The 17738-nt window shown below is 35.3% G+C and overlaps 1 protein-coding gene across 2 annotated transcripts in view; it reads left to right on the top strand.

Moving 5' to 3' along the window:
• The window catches only part of HPS1 (Hermansky-Pudlak syndrome 1 protein), a 53823-nt gene extending 38174 nt beyond the window's left edge, over positions 1–15649 (top strand). For both annotated transcript variants that reach the window (XM_081763551.1, XM_081763547.1), the window contains exon 11: positions 13391–15649. In XM_081763551.1, the coding sequence (XP_081619677.1) occupies positions 13391–13568 (178 nt within the window). In that variant the 3' untranslated portion in view covers positions 13569–15649. The remainder of the gene's footprint in view (positions 1–13390) is intronic.
• The last annotated feature ends 2089 nt before the right edge of the window (positions 15650–17738 follow it).

A 17738-nucleotide genomic window follows, 5' to 3' on the forward strand; every position in this document is an offset into this window, starting at 1 on the left:
AAATTAAGTTTATATGAATATAAATATAAATTTAGAATATTAGTATTCTGTAACATCATGAATTGCATAGAGAATGTATATTTACTTTAGAGACCAATTTGCCTAGTTATTATTCAGTTTATTTTCAGATTGCAAATAATCTTAAGGTTATTTTAACGTCCAGGTAGTTTGTGTCTAACACGGTAGATGGCGCCATGTTAACATATACAACTAATAAAATTAAAACAATCAAAAATAAAATGAATAATTCAAAAATTAAGCAAAAACGGATATAGTCTGGTTAATGGACGTTACAAAATTTAGGGAATGGTACGTATCGATTTCATATATTGTTGTTGTTTCATAGTTGAAGGCCACGATTGTTAAATAAACAATCTTTGGATTTCTCCATTGTTAAATATACAATCAACTTTATCTTCCATACTTTGTGTACCACAAACTAACCAAACTTGACACACTCATTTATGATTGAGATGTCTATGGAATGGTACGTGTCAATTTCACATATTGTTGTTAGTTTCATTGTTAGAGGCCACCATTGTTATATAAACAATTAACTTTATCTGCCATACTTTCTACCAGAAACTGACCAAACTTTGCACACCCATTTAGGGTTCAAATATTTAGGGACTGCAATGCGTCGATTTCTCATATTGTTGTTAGTTTCATTGGTGAAGGCCACCATTATTAAATAAACGATCGGTGGAGTTCTCCATTGTTAAATAAACAATCGATAGAGACACGATTTTATGGTAAATAATAATTCGCAATTTCGTTATAAAAAATACGCGTAAAGCGGGATAAAATCGTGAATAAAAATTCAATGTAAAAACACTATTGTCCTTGGCAATTACAATTAGTTACCTTTTATTTCACTTTAATTTCTACTCATCAATCACCATGATATGAGCTTATACAAGACTATATCAAACAATATTTGAGTTTTTTAAAAGTAATATTAAGCATCCTCACTGAATAAAAGTATCATTTAAAGAAACGCACACAGAGAGAACATTAATAGAAAAAAATAACTTGAGTGTTCACAGTTTACTTACGCAAATAACACTTAAGCATTGTTTCAATGTTTTCTGGTGTTAAATTTGTTCTTTTGTCGGTAAGTATGTCATTGTAATGTAACCGCCTGGAGTTCAGGGTCTCTGTTCGGGCTTCCATTTATTTGTAACCGGCTGAGGTTCTGGTCGATGTTCGGGCGGCCATTATTTTGTAACCACTTCAGTTCGTCTGGTCGCTGTCCGTGGCTCGTGGTACTACCAATAGGTATCTTCCTGATACTTTAACTTACCTGGACAGGACGATGAAGGACCTCTCCAAGAAAAGGTTACAAACTGTTTCCAAATCGCTCGTCGGTCTCAATAATATGAGCATTAGGCGCCGAGAGGTTCGGGTGTCTCGTCTTGAAAACCTCACGGACGATCAGACGGTCATCCTGACCATAACGCACACAAACATCACTCATACAAACAACGAAAACACACTGGATTAAATGACACTATACTTATTTATTAGAACACTATTTAAAAAAAAATAGCGAAGAGGATTGGACACAACACTGAACACTAGATAAATATAATAATTTTCGTCGCTGAAATCACACTTTGCCCTTTTCAGGCAATATAGCCCTTTATATATATATGATTATGATTCAGATATCACTGTAAATGCCTCCCTCACACCATTGACACACTTGGGAATTAGCATTAGGGAAAAGTTGTCTGGATCGTCTCACGATGAATCCAGTTGTTACGCTGAACCGTCCTAAAACGTAGAGGTGATTCTTCAGCAAATTAAACAAGAAATTCTCCAAAGTAGAATACTGCTGTTGGCGGGCGCGTATATAACATTTTAAACGCACAAGGTCTGCGGACCTGGGACTTCACTAGTTGGGGCTAGCCGTAAGAAATCGTCCTTCACCGGCTAAATAGCTTGTGCCCCTTCACAATAAGTCGTATCTGAAGCTCGACGCGATGCGCGTAGTTACGGCTTCCAGACCTGGAGTCAAACTCCCCGAGCATCCAAGCTCAAGCTACGGGTTGCAATGGTCAACAGAAAAGTGTTGGCAGTTCATTTCAAAAATCACTCAGTTAACTCAGCTGTATGCACATACAAACAGAATACGGAAAACAATTTATGTTAATTTTAGTCAACTGCCTATAATGCACTAGACACGGCGATAACACTGGCGTGAGAAAGTACAGATAACGGGCTACGAAACAACGCAGTTGGTGCCACTTTGGTTACTGGAACATCTGGTCAGCCCGTATTTCTCTAATCTATTGTAATGTTTCCATAAGTGATTAAAGAAAGCACTTAATTCAGTTCCAAATAACTGCAGAATATATACTGTGCATATAATAAGTCAGGGAGAAACACTGAAATGGTTAGTCACTAACTGAAATGTCCTCAGCAAAAGCAATGTTTTAAATATATATATGAAAAAATGATGAAAGACTTCTTTGTCCAATTGTGTGGGAAAGAAGCAATTCCCACCAAATAAAGAACTTATGTGCGTTGTAGAATAAAGTATAAATCGAAAATAATAATCACTGTCTTTACGAAATATACAGAGTATCCACAAAAAATCCTTCTATAACCTGGTAGCGGTTATAGTAAGGAGAGAGAGCCCTCTCCACATCAACATTCGAAACTGATGTGTACACTCATGTCCAAAATGATTGTCGCATATCTATAACTGTCTTCTTGTAAGACATAATTTGATAATGCTTTTGTAGGATACTTTTAATACTGATACTATGTGTATAATCGGGAAATGAATATTTGTGGTAAATTTCATAGGCAAAGAATTATAAATACGAAAATTAGTATGAGTGAAACAAAATGTTACTAAATAGACAAGAAAGTTTTATTTTCGTTTTATTGTTCTTATTTACTGCTCTTTTGACATGAAATGTGTCACATACATGTCTTTGCCGATTATACACATACCAAAAATGTAAGAAATACGGGAAAAATTCGTTATCAAATTATATTCCTACAACAACATATTTATAGACATGCGACAATAATTTTGAAGAGTAGTGTACATTAGTTGGAGACACTTTCCAGCGATTTCTGAATGCTCATTTAACATATCGCGCAACACTCTTTCCACACTATTCACTTCACCCGTAGATACTGTTTGGAGCTCGCATGTAAAATTTCAAAAATTCTTGGTGGTCTGTTTTTTCAAAAATGAGAATTTTCATTACATTGCGTTGAAAAATTGTCACTTTTGAGGAAATTTCGTTTAATATCGGGACTTAACTGCAAATTTCGCTAATTCGACAGAATTTCGCGTTTAATCGCGAGCGTTATATGGCCTGACAAATGGTGAAAAAGTATATATTTTAGGTACACAACGTTTCCGCACAAAACTGATACATTTCGCATGTCACCAAAACGTGTCTCTAACAATCAACTTTATATGTCATACTTTCTCCACAAATTAATCAAACTTGGCACACTGATTTACGATTGAGATATCTATGGAATGGTACGTGTGGATTTCACATATTGTTGTTAGTTTCATTGTTAGAGGAAACCATTGTTAAATAAACAATCAACTTTATCTGCCATACATTTTACCAGAAATTGACCAAACTTTGCACACCCATTTAAGATTGAAATATCTAGGGAATGGTATGTGTTCATTTCACATATTGTTTTTAGTTTCATTGTTGAAGGCCACCATTGTTAAATACGCAATCAACTTTATCTCCCACATTTTCTACCACAAACTGACCAAACTTGGCACACCCATCGGATTACCACAGATATATCTAGGAAATGGTACCTGTCGATTTCAGATATTGTTGTTAGTTTCATTGTTGAAGGCCACCATTGTTAAATGAACAATCAACTTTATTTGCTATACTTTGTACTAGAAATGGCCACATTTTCCAGAAAACGGAAAATATTTTTTCCGTAAACCGGAAAATTGAAAACGGAAGACGGAAAATTTTCCGGAAAAACAGAAGACTCTTCAACTCAAACTTAACAGTGGATAGGAGAGGAAAGATCGAGTAAATCAGCGACGAAACATTCCTTCCTGCTACATCTATTTGTACACTTCCTTAATCACGTACTTTTTCTGTTTACGTGAGGGCTTGCGGATCATTCGTTTGCACCGGGAAATTCCGATCATGCGTGTGTTTCGGGGAATCCCGGATTATGCGTGTGCCTGAGGACAGACCCCTGGCAGTAAAGAGAGCTGGCAGTGTGTTATTAGTACAACTGGTATGTTTATATTCCAACCATTTCTTCATTGCTTATCATGATCACGGTGATCTGTCAAGCTCACAGATCCTGGGGGCCCGAGGGCAGCCCCCTCAAAGTTCATGTGGACCCCGCATTGTATTTATAAATATACAATATTTTACATAATTTAAATTCAATTTGTCTTAAAACCCTCATATATGCCTTCTGCATCTGAATGGATCCCCAAAGTTACAGATAAATCGGCGCCCTAGATTCTATAGAATCCACACGCAGTAGTCTTGTATCATTTCATGGGCGGGAGTACACTACGGATTCCAACTGAGCTCGGGCGTTAGAACATCGGATTAACATTCAGAAGACCGATGTTCGATTCGAACGCCCTACCGTCCCGACTGTTTTTTTTTTTTTTTCTGTAAGTTTATTACTCAGCTACACCCGACCTGTGCCATAGACTTTTTAACCCGTAAGATAAATTTAATTCTACTGATGTAATTCAATTTTACACTGTACCCTAGTGTTACCATCTTGCAACTATAAGCGTCACGAATTCCAAATACCGGTACTATTGACTATACATACCATAGTATGTAGGACTACTTGAAAGTAGCGCCAGCTATTCATATAACGATCTATTCCACATAATTCTCTTCATAACTTTTTCCGCTAATTTCTCTTAAACTGAAGGACGATTCCACCTAGTCATCGATACATCAATTCAGTTCTCAATGCTGACTTATTATCTATGTTTCTGTATGCATTTCAAAGTTTTACTTATTATTCTACATTTATGTTTTGTTACTAAATTGTCAACTCCTAATGCAATCAAAGTGTTTATTTTTTTTTTTTATTTCAGAAACGTAGATGATAATCTAGTTGCTGCTACCTCTATGTCTCAGATTATCGCTTTACCTGACGCAAGCACAAATGCATCTAAAGTAACAGAAAGATCCCAGAAAAAATGTTTTACAAATAAGGGAACATAGTAGTACGTAAGAAACAGAAAAGAATTCTGTCTTATCTCAGAGACCTTAAACCTTGTTCTCCCACAAGAGCAGGGGTGCTTGATAGTAAAATAAGTAATATGGTACCAAATGATCTTCTTCCTTTGCCTTTCGTTGAAGCAGTTCGGTTTCTTGAATTTATGAATGAAATAGAACCAAGTTACCAGTCACTATCCAGGCAAACTGATTCGCCTAATTGAGGCCTTGTTTTCTAAGGAGAAGTGTGTCTGCGGAATCGATTGATTTGACAACAGATAGCTGGACTTCGCATGCTACGGAAAGTTATATTACAATCGCAGCCCACTATATGCTTCCATCTAAGTTCAATAAGTTCAGTACTACAAATAATTGAAATAGAAGTGAGGCACACAAGGATAAACCTGACAGCACTTAGCACATGTTGCAGAGTAGTGGAATATTTAAGATAAAATACATGCAATTATCTATGACAATGCTAGTAATATCAAAAGTGCGGTACGAGAACTTCCGTATGCAAGCATATGTTGTTTTGTTCAGACCCTACAACTCTCTATAAATAAGGGTTTTGCAATAGAAAAAATCGAGAAAATGTTAAGTGTTGCTAGTCGGATTGTTTCCCACTTTAAACATAGTACGTTGGCAACGTTTGGCAGTACATTCCCATATACAGCAACTTAAAACTCGGTGGAACAGCATACATGGAATGCTTGAGAGACTGATAGATCAAAGAAGAGCTCTTAACAATGAATTATCAGATAGAAATGTAACAAAGGCGTCAGATTGCAAGAAGTTTAACCCTTTAAGGATTTCCACTTTCTGAGGTAAATTTTAGACTTTCACTCAAACAGCTACTGCTTCCTTACTATTTATCGTAGGATCATGGTTCATACCTCGTTTTTCTCACGATAGAGCATACTTACCAACGGTGCCACGTGTCCGTATCATAAACCTTAACCGGAAAAATCGGGAAAAACGGAATTTTTCTGAAAAAATCTCCTCTTCGTAACACTTGCGCCCCTCGGGCCTGGCCCCGGTTTCACGTGAGGATCTAAAAAAATTGATAAATACCCAAAGGTACACACAATCCTTATGCAAAGTTTCAGTCTGATATCTTGAAAACTAAAGGCGTGAAAAAGTTTTGAAATTTTCCTTAAGAAAAAAAGTCACGCTCCTTCGCCCCACTTGGCGCCGCCAAGTTGACCATCCGGTTCCAAAACGCATCTGCGGTGTTCTTTGGTGCATCCTTGACTTGGAAAATGAAAAAAAAAAAAAAAAAAAAAAATCCCGGCTTAAATACCTGTTATAGAACCCAAATAAGCGGTCAAAGACGATAGTACGCCATGGTATATAGACCCCTAAATATACCAGAACTCTTTAAAAGGTTAAACTTCCTACAGACTAGGGATAACCACATTTTAAGGGAAACGGAAAACGGAATATAATTCTTCCGGAAACTGGAAAATTGGAAAGGAAAGACGGAAACTCTTCCGTGAAAATGGAAGACGGAAAATTTTCCGAAAAAACGGAAACGGAAAATTTTCCGAAAAGTCAGAAGACTGAAAATTTTCCGGAAAAACGGAAAACGGAAAATGTGATTTCCGAAAACCGGAAAACTTTTTCCGGAAATGGCCATCCATACTTTGTACCAGAAACTGACAAAACTTGGCACACCCATCGGATTACACTGAGATATCTAGGGAATATCACCTGTCGATTTCACATATTATTGTTAGTTTCATTGTTTAAGGCCTCCATTGTTAAATAAACAATTGTTGGATTTCTCCATTGTTAAATAAACAATCAACTTTATCTGCCATATTTTTCTACCACAAACTAACCAAACTTGGCACACTCATTTACGATTGTACAAACACCGTGCTCTTGGGTTTTCTCGGGGTTCTCCAGTTTCCTCCCACTTTCTTCATTCCACCATTTCACTCATCTCTCATCATCACCGTCTCCTTTAGTCTCACCGGCATAACCGTGGGACGTAAAACTTAAAGATTTTCATTTACGATTGAGATATCTATAAAATGGTACGTGTTGATTTCACTTATTGTTGTTAGTTTCATTGTTAGAGACCCCCATTTTTAAATAAACAATCAACTTTATCTGCCATACTTTTTACCAGAAACTGACCAAACTTTGCAGATCCGTATTTAATTGAAATATCTATCCTATGGTGTATGTCGATTTCTCATATTGTTGTTAGTTTCATTATTGGAGACTACCATTTTAAATAAACAATTAACTTTATCTTCCATACTTTTTACGAGAAGATGACCAAACATGACATATTTATTTACGATTCAGATATTTATGAAATGGTACATGTCGATTTCACATATTGTTATTAGATTCATTGTTGGAGGCCTCCATTTTTAAATAAACAATCAACTTTATGTTCCATACTTGCTATCAGAAGCTGACCAAACGTGGCACACCTGTTTGGAATTGAAATATGTAGGGAATGGTACATGTCGATTTCACATATTGTTGTGAGTTTCATTGTTGGAGGCCACCATTGTTAAATAAAAAATCAACTTTATCTTCCATACTTGGTACCAGAAACTGACAACGCGTGGCGTAACTATTTACGTTTGAAATATCTACTGAATGGTACATATCGATTTCCCATATTATTTTTGTTTCGCTGTTAGAAGCCCCTAGCCAAATCATGTATAATACGTCAGTATGCGTTGGGATCAAACGATAATTTTTCGTGATCAAACGATTTGGCCAAATTCCGATTGAATTTGCTTTCATGGTGGCGGTGGTGGAGGGGCTAACAGGTCATCGGTAAATGCTGTTGTTCGGAAAATGGAATAGTGAAAAAAAAAATCTTTCATTCAGAACTTTTTCCCGCATGCTTTGTAACCAGTGTGAATTAGTTGTGTGTCGCCAGATTTTCTTTTGTCTCAGGCGGAGCGGGATGGTCCCCTACATCGTTCCTAGAATTGCACTCTAAAAGCCCCTCCCATATAACTGACCTGTGTTTCACAGCAGACACAGCACATTTGTACTCTGTTGAGATTCTGTGTGTTTGACGGCTTTTAGGCAAGCTTACGCACGTACAAATTGAGAGAATAAACATTTATGAGGGAATGAGAAGTTCTCGAAATAAATTTGCAAGCTGAATATTTTTTCGCGACATAAATGAAGAGTAATTGTATACCCTTTAAGAGTACCCTGGAGAGTAAGAAATTTCTAAGCAAAATAATCGTTGAATAAATAGCAATGTAATTACAGTAATGTATATATGGCGTGTTGTATTTCTACCAGATATTATCAGAGCACAAATTCTCTCATTTTTTGATGTGAGCAATCTTGCTATCGAATCTCCAGAAGAACATTAAAAAAAAAAAAACGAAGTTGTGTTTAGGTCTATTCCATTTTAAACAAACGAAGTACGTTGCATAAACGAACATTCCATGTTAAAATATTTGATGGGTAGAGTAGTTTGTGCGGGGTTTGATTGTTGTTGCATGTACAGTATCTATTGCATGCTGAATGGGTAGCTGGGAAAGCAGCCAGGATATTCATTCTGATAGTTGCAAGCCCGTGAAAATGCAGAGCAACAGTTACTCCAAGGGAGTAGATAATAGATAAAAATTCTTAAAACTACCGTGGGGGAGAGGGCCGAAAGAGGGTATAGTGTGAAATTTTGGGCCGCAACTAGGGAAGTTCCGCCAGGAACGCAGGATAACCTGTATACGGCACTCATTGTTGAGACACTAAAATTTTTCAGTTACTCGTATACGGAAGATAAACATTACGAAACTATTTTTATTTATTTATTTATTTATATATTTACTTATTACCCGGGGGGTAGTCTATCTCAGAAGATTACGATTAGCATAATTCTATGTTTCAGGGGTGCGCTTCCAACCCACCTCCCAGAGGCGGTTTTTGGGGCGGGTGAACCGGACCTTGTTCGTAGGTCCACACATTAATTAAAGTATATGTAACACACATGTACGTATGTATGTACATATATGTGTGTGTGTGTATATATGTATGTATGCAAAATGTAAAATATTTTCGAGCCAATGTTTCCAATCCAAGTAATAGAGCCCCACGGCTCCAACTCGCCAAGGACTCCATAAGAACAAATTCCGCCTGTGTCACCTTCTACACATCAGTGGCTATGCCCATAGTATGTTCTATGATAACAATTGACTGAATGTGCTTTTAGATCTTTTCTTAGCTAAGTTTCTAGCTCATTTTCTTGGAAAGAAAATGCATAAGACTCTCTTAGTGTTGCAACGAGACGAGACAGGACTCTTTGAGGCGAGACACGATACGATACGAAACGCTTCGTGAAATGTCCCGTCTCGTGTCTCGAAAAATACAAACACAGTTTCTGAATTTCTTAAAAATTTATTAACTCGGAATAAATTATTTGCATTCTAAATGTATACCATCTTTTATTATTTCAAATGATACAAATGATTCAATATTTCAAATCCTACAAAGAACAGGGAATACCTAAATCATTTTTTTAAAAAATGATTCTTACAAACAGCTTTCATTTCCATTTTTCAATCGATTCAAGTTTAATTATTTTGTGATAGTGCTCCAGATTCAAATACAATGTAAAACATTCATTGAGATCAGTGTCTCAGAAGATTTTATTCCGGGAGCTGGTGGAGATATCTACGTATAAAAATCCTGTTATAGAAATACAAGTAGAAGTGGCAATTTTATCAGTAACTAACTATTGTTTCATGGTCTTTCTCGTTCCGAACGAAGACAGAAACGTGCCAGTCTTTCTCGATACTGAGTTTTGAAAAGATGCTGATTTGACAATAAAATTTATTTTTTTATTATTGTTTTATGATGTTCGAAGCTAACCATTTTTGAAATAGGAAAGTTACATAGGCCTCCGTATTTGTTGAAGTGGCGCCAGGGGTTTTGAAAAAAGGATATCAAAATAAATGGGAAAATGTTGCCTTTCGACTGTACTGACGGTATTGACAAATGTTTCTATCGTAGTAATTACTGGTTCAGTCGAAACTAAGCAATCGTTGCTGGAAGATTGCAGTCGTGTTGTACTCTGTTAACCAAACAAAACTTAGTTAAAAGTTGTAATTTTAACCACTTGGTATAACAGCTCTTTTTGTGGGTCTCAGCCTTTCTGGTGTTGCCACGAGACGAGACAACCATTCGATACGAGACGAGACGGGTACATCTTTTCTAGACTAGACACGAGACGAGACAACACAGGCAGAAGTCTCGTCTCGTGGCAACACTAGAATCTCTAGATATGCCAGTAAAAGGAATGACAACGTTCCTCACGGAGCACGTGTTAGCTCTCAGTCTCTTTCTTTCACTGATGTTTGTTTACATAGTAGATGAATATATAGAGAGTAACAAAAGGATGAGATATGCAGATTCTCTTGAAGCCAAATTAAAATTCTAGCAGTATTGGAGGTTGTTATAAATGGATTTACCGGGGAACTAAAATAATTCTGGGAACTGATCATACTGTATTGATATAAAAAATATGGAAACAAGTAAAGACAAAGAACTGAAATCGTGAATTTGTTTTCAAAATACAGAAATCTCGAAGGAATATCTTTTTAGCCGACTTTAATTGTAAAGGAATTTAGAATAAATTTGCATTCCCTGAATTCTTATACATAAAAAATAGAAATCCTTCTTTTAGCGTACAAATGAGAGGCTTTAGGAAATTAGGCCAAGATAATTAAAATGATACTGTCCTTTACAAAAGAGGACCATGATAGAAAAAGCATCAGTCAAACTATAAAGGTCAATGGTAGCTTTTGTCATTTCTTACGACCACTATATGCACCTTATTACGAAAAATTTATTCGTATTATAAAACCGATGTCGTCCAGTAAATGTCAAATTTAACAGATCTTGAGAGATGAAATGACAAAAATTGTCATTGCCTCTGTCGCATAATATATTCTAACTTTGGAACCCATGTCATTATATGACTTTCACGATAAGTGACAAGTAGAATATAAATCCCAAGCTCAAAACATAAGGAAAGAAACCGGTTGTTCGCGCTTCAAATTATGAAAAATGTACCAAAATGGTTGAAATTATGATTTTGTATTTCTTTACGAGAAAGAAGAATAAAAATAAAAATTGGAGCAATTTTAATCATGTATGTATAAGTCCACCATCTTCTTCAAGTTACTAAATTAAATTCAAGTGTTTCAACCATTTTTGACACATGATATCTCGAAGACTTTAGAGATATTAGATAGAAGAATATATGGTTGATAATGAGCTTTTTAATTATGTCACAATACTTTTGAACTTTACCTTGTGAGAAACGGCATATTCCAAGAATAATTCAGAAACACCCTAACCTGAGTTCTACCAAATGATTAGCGAGAGTGATACGGTGTGCGTCGTCCAGGGTTTAATCCCCGGTGTGGCACTCAAACATTTCTGTGTTGACCAAACATTGAGAGAAAAGTTGGGAAACTAAAAGATAGCGGGCTTCAATCTAAACAGCCGGCAACGTTGGGTGTATTTGTGCTGACCACTCACAAAAGCCCGCTGCAGACTCAGATCACAAGGGACTGTTGAGCCAGGAGTTTATATATATTGGTGTAATTATTTTACCTTACATTCTCTCTTATCTCAGCCCAATGATTTCGTTCAAAAAGTAGCGAGTGGTCATAATATTTTCGCTCGTCAGTATAAGTTTTGTTGTCTTTTAATTTACTAAATAATCGCTCAGGTGTTACCGTCTTCACAGGTAAAAATGAGATATAGTTGGAACATCACATAATTTTTAACATCCTAACATTGCTTAACTTCGAAAATCTTTCAGTTTTACGTCCCACGCTTATGCCGGTTAGGCTAAAGGAGACGGTGATGATGAGAGATTAATGAAATGGTTGAATGAAGAAAGTGGGAGGAAACGGGAGAACCCCGAGAAAACCCACGAGCACGGTGTTTGTCCACCACAAAGTCCACACGACGCGAGCTGAGATCGAACCAAGGACCCCCAGCACCGAAGGTGAACGCTCTACCACTGAGCCACCGCGCCCCCTGCTTAACTTCGAAACTGAAATGGACCTCTTTTTGTTCTGGGCCTCTTAGTGTTGCGGGCCCTACAGGACCTTTAGTTGCGCCACAGCATTCTCTCTACTCAGATGGATAGCGATAAATAGAAAAGTCAAAATTCATTTTGTCCATTTTTCATGCATCATATACTTCAGAAAAAAAATCATATAACACTGACAATTGTAAGAAAATATTAGTATTGTTTGTTTGTTTTCTGTATATAAAGAACCATTTAGGTTATTTATCTCATATTCAGGTAATAATAATAATAATAATAATAATAATAATAATAATAATAATAATAATAATAATAATAATAATAATAATAATAATAAAGAGCTTCATGTGCTAAACGGACGAAAGAAAGTTTGTCAACGCGACGCGAATGACCGTTCTCTGCAACCTAATTCCCGTTTTTCGTACAAAAACTCTATTCCTACCTGCAAAAAGGAAATATTTATGTTACTTGTTAATGATTGAGGTTTTGCCCTACAGCTGAACAACACGGCTTGTAAAAATAGACTCTGACTGACTGCAGGTGAACGAAAAAAAAAAAAAACTTGGATTCCTCTCCCCGCCCACTTCAAGTGTGAATATCCTGAACACATTCAAAATGAGCGCTACGATCCTTCAGTTCTTCCCAGTAGAGGTGCCAGCAGTGATTGCTAAATGAAAAAGTGAGCATCTGGTGACGAAAAGGCGAAGTACTCGGAGAAGGGGGAGGGAACAGTAACCTTAAGACAAACGTTGTTTCCTCAAACTTCAGCGAAAAACTAAAAATAAACATTGCTCATTCTCGTATCTCAAATAATCTAAGTAATTAGCAAGTATTGAGTAATGATTCGAATGCTAGATATTAAAAACTCTCATTTTTACTAAGGTACAGATGTGTTGTTTGCAGGAATGGAAAAAGAACCGGTTCTGACCCGCTTTTGAACCGGTTCAGGCACCAAAAACCCGTGCTAAAGATAGGAACCTATCCGGAGCGTTTTCACAAGAACGGTTCATTTTCCATTCCTGGTTGTTGGGAGTTGAAAGGTTCACCTTTGAATTTTAGGGTTAACATAAACGGAATACTTAACATAGCGACATGATTATAACACTGATGCTTTGTTTTTCAACAGGAGATTAATTGAAGAATGTTTTCCCAAAATGTCTCCGAGCAAAGTGCGATGTTACGAATTGTACTGCATACATTTGGGATTAGCTACGTCATCGTGTGTTTTGGAACATACGCGTCGGTTAGCAGCTACAATATGGGAAGTAACCGGCATGCCAGGAAATCCAATAGATCTCTTGTAAATGCATTTACATTCCATTTTGATGTAGGTAACACCCAGTGACGACTCCAGAAGGGGAGATGAGCGCCTTGTTGTTGGCTACGTCTGTCCCCGTAGACATGTTGTGTTGTAGTGTAGGTCAAGTAATGTAAAACTACTTTTTAGGGTATACAGAAAACTAGTTGCGTCTCCAAAACCTTCCCTGTCCTTTCATTCCCTCCCTTCCAAAAAACTGAATGAGTGTCGTCACTGGTAATACCTCTGTACATTCTGCCTGTGTATTGAGTACATGGACATTAAAAATTAACTGCTGTTAATGATAACTTCAACATTCATTGACGTTAATCACTTGATAATGGTATTTATGTGATAGTTCAGAACATAATATAAATTAAACTGTGTGCCAAGAAAATATAACTTCCATTTGTCTATTAGTTTTACATATTTATAGGCTATGTATATTTTCGTGTATAATATGATGTATTTTGATATACTTTTAAATATTTATTTGTGAAAAACGACTGCTTTTGTACATAATCATGGCTAAAAATGTACATGTAAAGATAGTGATATATTTAAACGTGTTTCCTTGTAAGCTTTAAAAGAATATATGTTTTTGTATGTAATTGTTTTGTACGGAATTATATTGCTTTGTTATAACTTTTACAAGTTCTCTTTAATTTTCATTCTCAAAGATATATCTTAGAAAATAAATTCATCGTGTACAATTGAGCATGAAGGATTCAGTGTAACACCTTCGAGATAATCTAAAATTGTATGTAGTACTCATTTATTGAATTTTTACAGTTAGTTATAAGTGCATTTTTTAAGTATAGCGAACTTTAATAACCAATTTGGTGCAAAATAATATTTTGTTTTTAAATAATTTCCTCGTAAAGTATCTTAAATACAAGACATTTGAGTCCAAATTAGGGAAAAAGTGACGTTTTGTGCTTTACAAATCAAAATGTAGAAATGTTTTATAAATACACGTTTGGCGGAAACGTTATACTTTCAGATTTATGCGATTTAAGAATTGGTAATTTGTTTCAACGAGAAGTTTCTTCCTAATTCTATTCTATTATTCTATAAATTCGCGAAGCAATGAAAATGTATTTAAGAAATTCCTGACATAGCAGTACAAGTTCTGTCTATATATACATGTTTGCAAACCATATCGAACTTACAAAATTCATTTTGGAAGGAGTTAGTGACTTGTTTTTCAAAATTAGTTGTGTCTGTATTCTTGACCACAAATGTTAGATGTATTTGTAATTTCTTAAGCCACTTAAACTAGGTCCCATAGTTGCCAGGCAAGACCATTAGTAATAATAGTGAAGTGACGAAAGTGATAGAACCCTAAGAAAGCTCACGCACACGGTGTTTGTCTACGACAAAGCTTACTTGGCGGAAGCTAGAATCGAAGAGGAACCCCACGCGATGAATGTGAGCTCTCTATCACTGAGCCAGCGCGGCTTTGCGCAGACCATTAATGTTTATGGCCGTATAAAATGTTAATTTTAACAGACGTGACGTCCCTCGATGTTTTTGGGCGGCGATGTTTCGATTGCGAGATCTCGTCCATATACCGTCAGATGTATATAGATAGCCATTTGCTCAGTAAATTGGTGATTTGTATAATTGGATATTTTTCTGTGGGACTGAACTTGATCAACTTAGACCGAGTTTACTGTATTAAACTTTTGCAGAATATTTGTCTTACCCTGAAAGCAAGTTTTCCGAAAAAAGCTGCAGAATTCATAAAACTTTTTAAGCTGGAACAATTTGATGTTAACTTAGCTTTCTGATCAATTTAACTATTGAACGCATGTATGCAAGAATAATTAAAAGTGTGTGATTGTAAACGAAGGCGTATTGCGATACACACGTTAAAATTAATTATTTCATTTTTCTACATTATTTGTACAGTGTTGTGGAAGTGAATGGTGAATGAATGAATGTAAAACTAGAACACTGCGATATTAATATGGTTATCAAAAATAAGTTTTATAAGAGTTGTAAATTTGTATGTGGTGCTTTGCATAGAGTAGTTGTGAGCATGTAATTTTGTACTGTAAATATAATTCCGTTGGTATTTTATAATGTATTTTTTAATTACATGTATTGTTTCTTCCCATATAATTCCTATACGGAGCAGGTTCACAAAATTCTTTTTGAAGTGATATTAATTCTTTGAAGTTTCGAAGTTCGACTTTGAGTGTCTTTTTTTACATTGTTTTATTAGGTTAGTTTTCTGTTGCAGATCTTGCATAATTTCACAAACTTCCATACTACCTAAGTAGAGCTGTGAAATTTTGTGCAGATACGTAAACCCGCTGATAATACAATCTTTTCACGTAATTTTCGCCCTAGTTTATTGTTTTACTGTAAAATTAATTAGAAATAATATCGAGTGCCTGCTGCGTATACAACCCAAACATCACAGAAGTGTTGCTGGTTGCAAACGAGTAGAGTTCTTTTATTTCATATCAGCAAGTTTAAGCACTTTTTTTTTTCGTAGCAAGAGAAAAGAAACTGTTGTATTCCATAATGCAATTAAAAATATAAATAAGGCTAAAAAGTAAGAAATGATAACTTTAAAAAAGACTTAAAAATATAGTCTTTTTACAAAGTGCAGCATGCATTGAAAAGGAAAGAAAATTTCAGTAGGGTAAACTGATGAAATGAGTCGAAGACTAAAAGCATTGAGCACCATCGAACCACTTCCCTGATACCCATAAAGAGCGTTAGTCTTCAACAACAGCAAGTGCGAGTAATATTTCGTTTTCAGCGAGTATTTAAAATTTCAGTAATAATATCGAAGCTGCCTTTTATATGTTTATTTTTATTATTATTTTCGTTTATTTTAAGTTCTTATTTAACTGTAATACATATGCAATACAATTAAGATTATCCAGACTAATTTAGAGCAGATACTCTGGTAAGCACAGAACATTTATATTATTGTACTGTAATAATATTACGAATGCATTAAGCATTTTAACAATTAAAATTATAGGAGTACTTTATACTTTCACGTCAGCAAGTTATTATTATACGAGCATTTTAAAAGTGGACGTTAAATAATTTGAATCATACTACTAGCTGAACCTGCGCTTTCTACACAGCGCATCATTCACAAATGAGCGTGAACCTCCTTGTCATTTCTCACAACATATATATATATATATATATATATATATATATATATATATATCTTTACAGATACAAGTGAAAGACGTCTTGATATAAATCGACAAAGAGTACTATAAAGGGAGTTTTTTCGATTATTTTTTCAATATCTCGCACCGTTTGCAAGATTTGAGCCTACTTCTGGTTGGAGTGTCTAATTCATGTATGATCATCGTTTTCTTTCTTCGTGCATACAGTATGGAATAAGCAAATACATTACATACACAATTAATTATAATGTCAGTGATATATGGTGTTCATATGGAAAAACACTCCAAACAATAAAGATTCATCTTAGACTGGAGAAATGGTTATCCTTCGTTTTTCATTATCATTTGGCCATGAAACAAACGCCTGAGAGGTATGCAACCCCTTTATACCATTATGTGGTGTTGGAATGAACAATATGTAGGATATGATGCTTTAATTTTTTTTCTTTTTTAATTTCAACACTTCCAGTGTACCCGTAAAAATGTAATAAAGAAATAATGGCCATGTTTTTTTTAAATATTCAATTAGAACTGGACAATCTACACAAACTTTACAATCGATCAGTGAAAACGTCATTTTTCTAGAGCCTGTAGTTTCCGAGATCTCATTGTCGAAAGGAGTGGTCACAAACATATAAACGCCCAAAAACGTATAGTTTAAAAGAACTCCAAAGATGGCAGCAAAATTCATTTGCATTGATTTTGGAAAAGGCTTATAAAAATACAAAGGCTTTGAACAATAATTTTAAAAATTTAAACTTTATATGAAAAAGGTCTACTTAAATAATTTATTTAAAGTACACATAGTTTAAAATATTTCTGTTAAATGTGAAATCACAACTAACCGCAAATCAAAGGTTTGAAATCCAAAGTTATAGGTTGGAGCTCAGTCTCTTTTTGTTGCTATGGTAGCATTTTAATAGATAGATAATACAAGTATTTTATCAAAATGAACTCAAATCTGGGTAATAAAGATTCACATTGTATATTCACAATGTCTTCTTAGTAAC

This window comes from Thermobia domestica, chromosome 1, assembly GCF_964235325.1.
Source record: "Thermobia domestica chromosome 1, izTheDome1.hap1.1, whole genome shotgun sequence".
In the NCBI taxonomy this organism is placed as follows: domain Eukaryota; kingdom Metazoa; phylum Arthropoda; class Insecta; order Zygentoma; family Lepismatidae; genus Thermobia; species Thermobia domestica.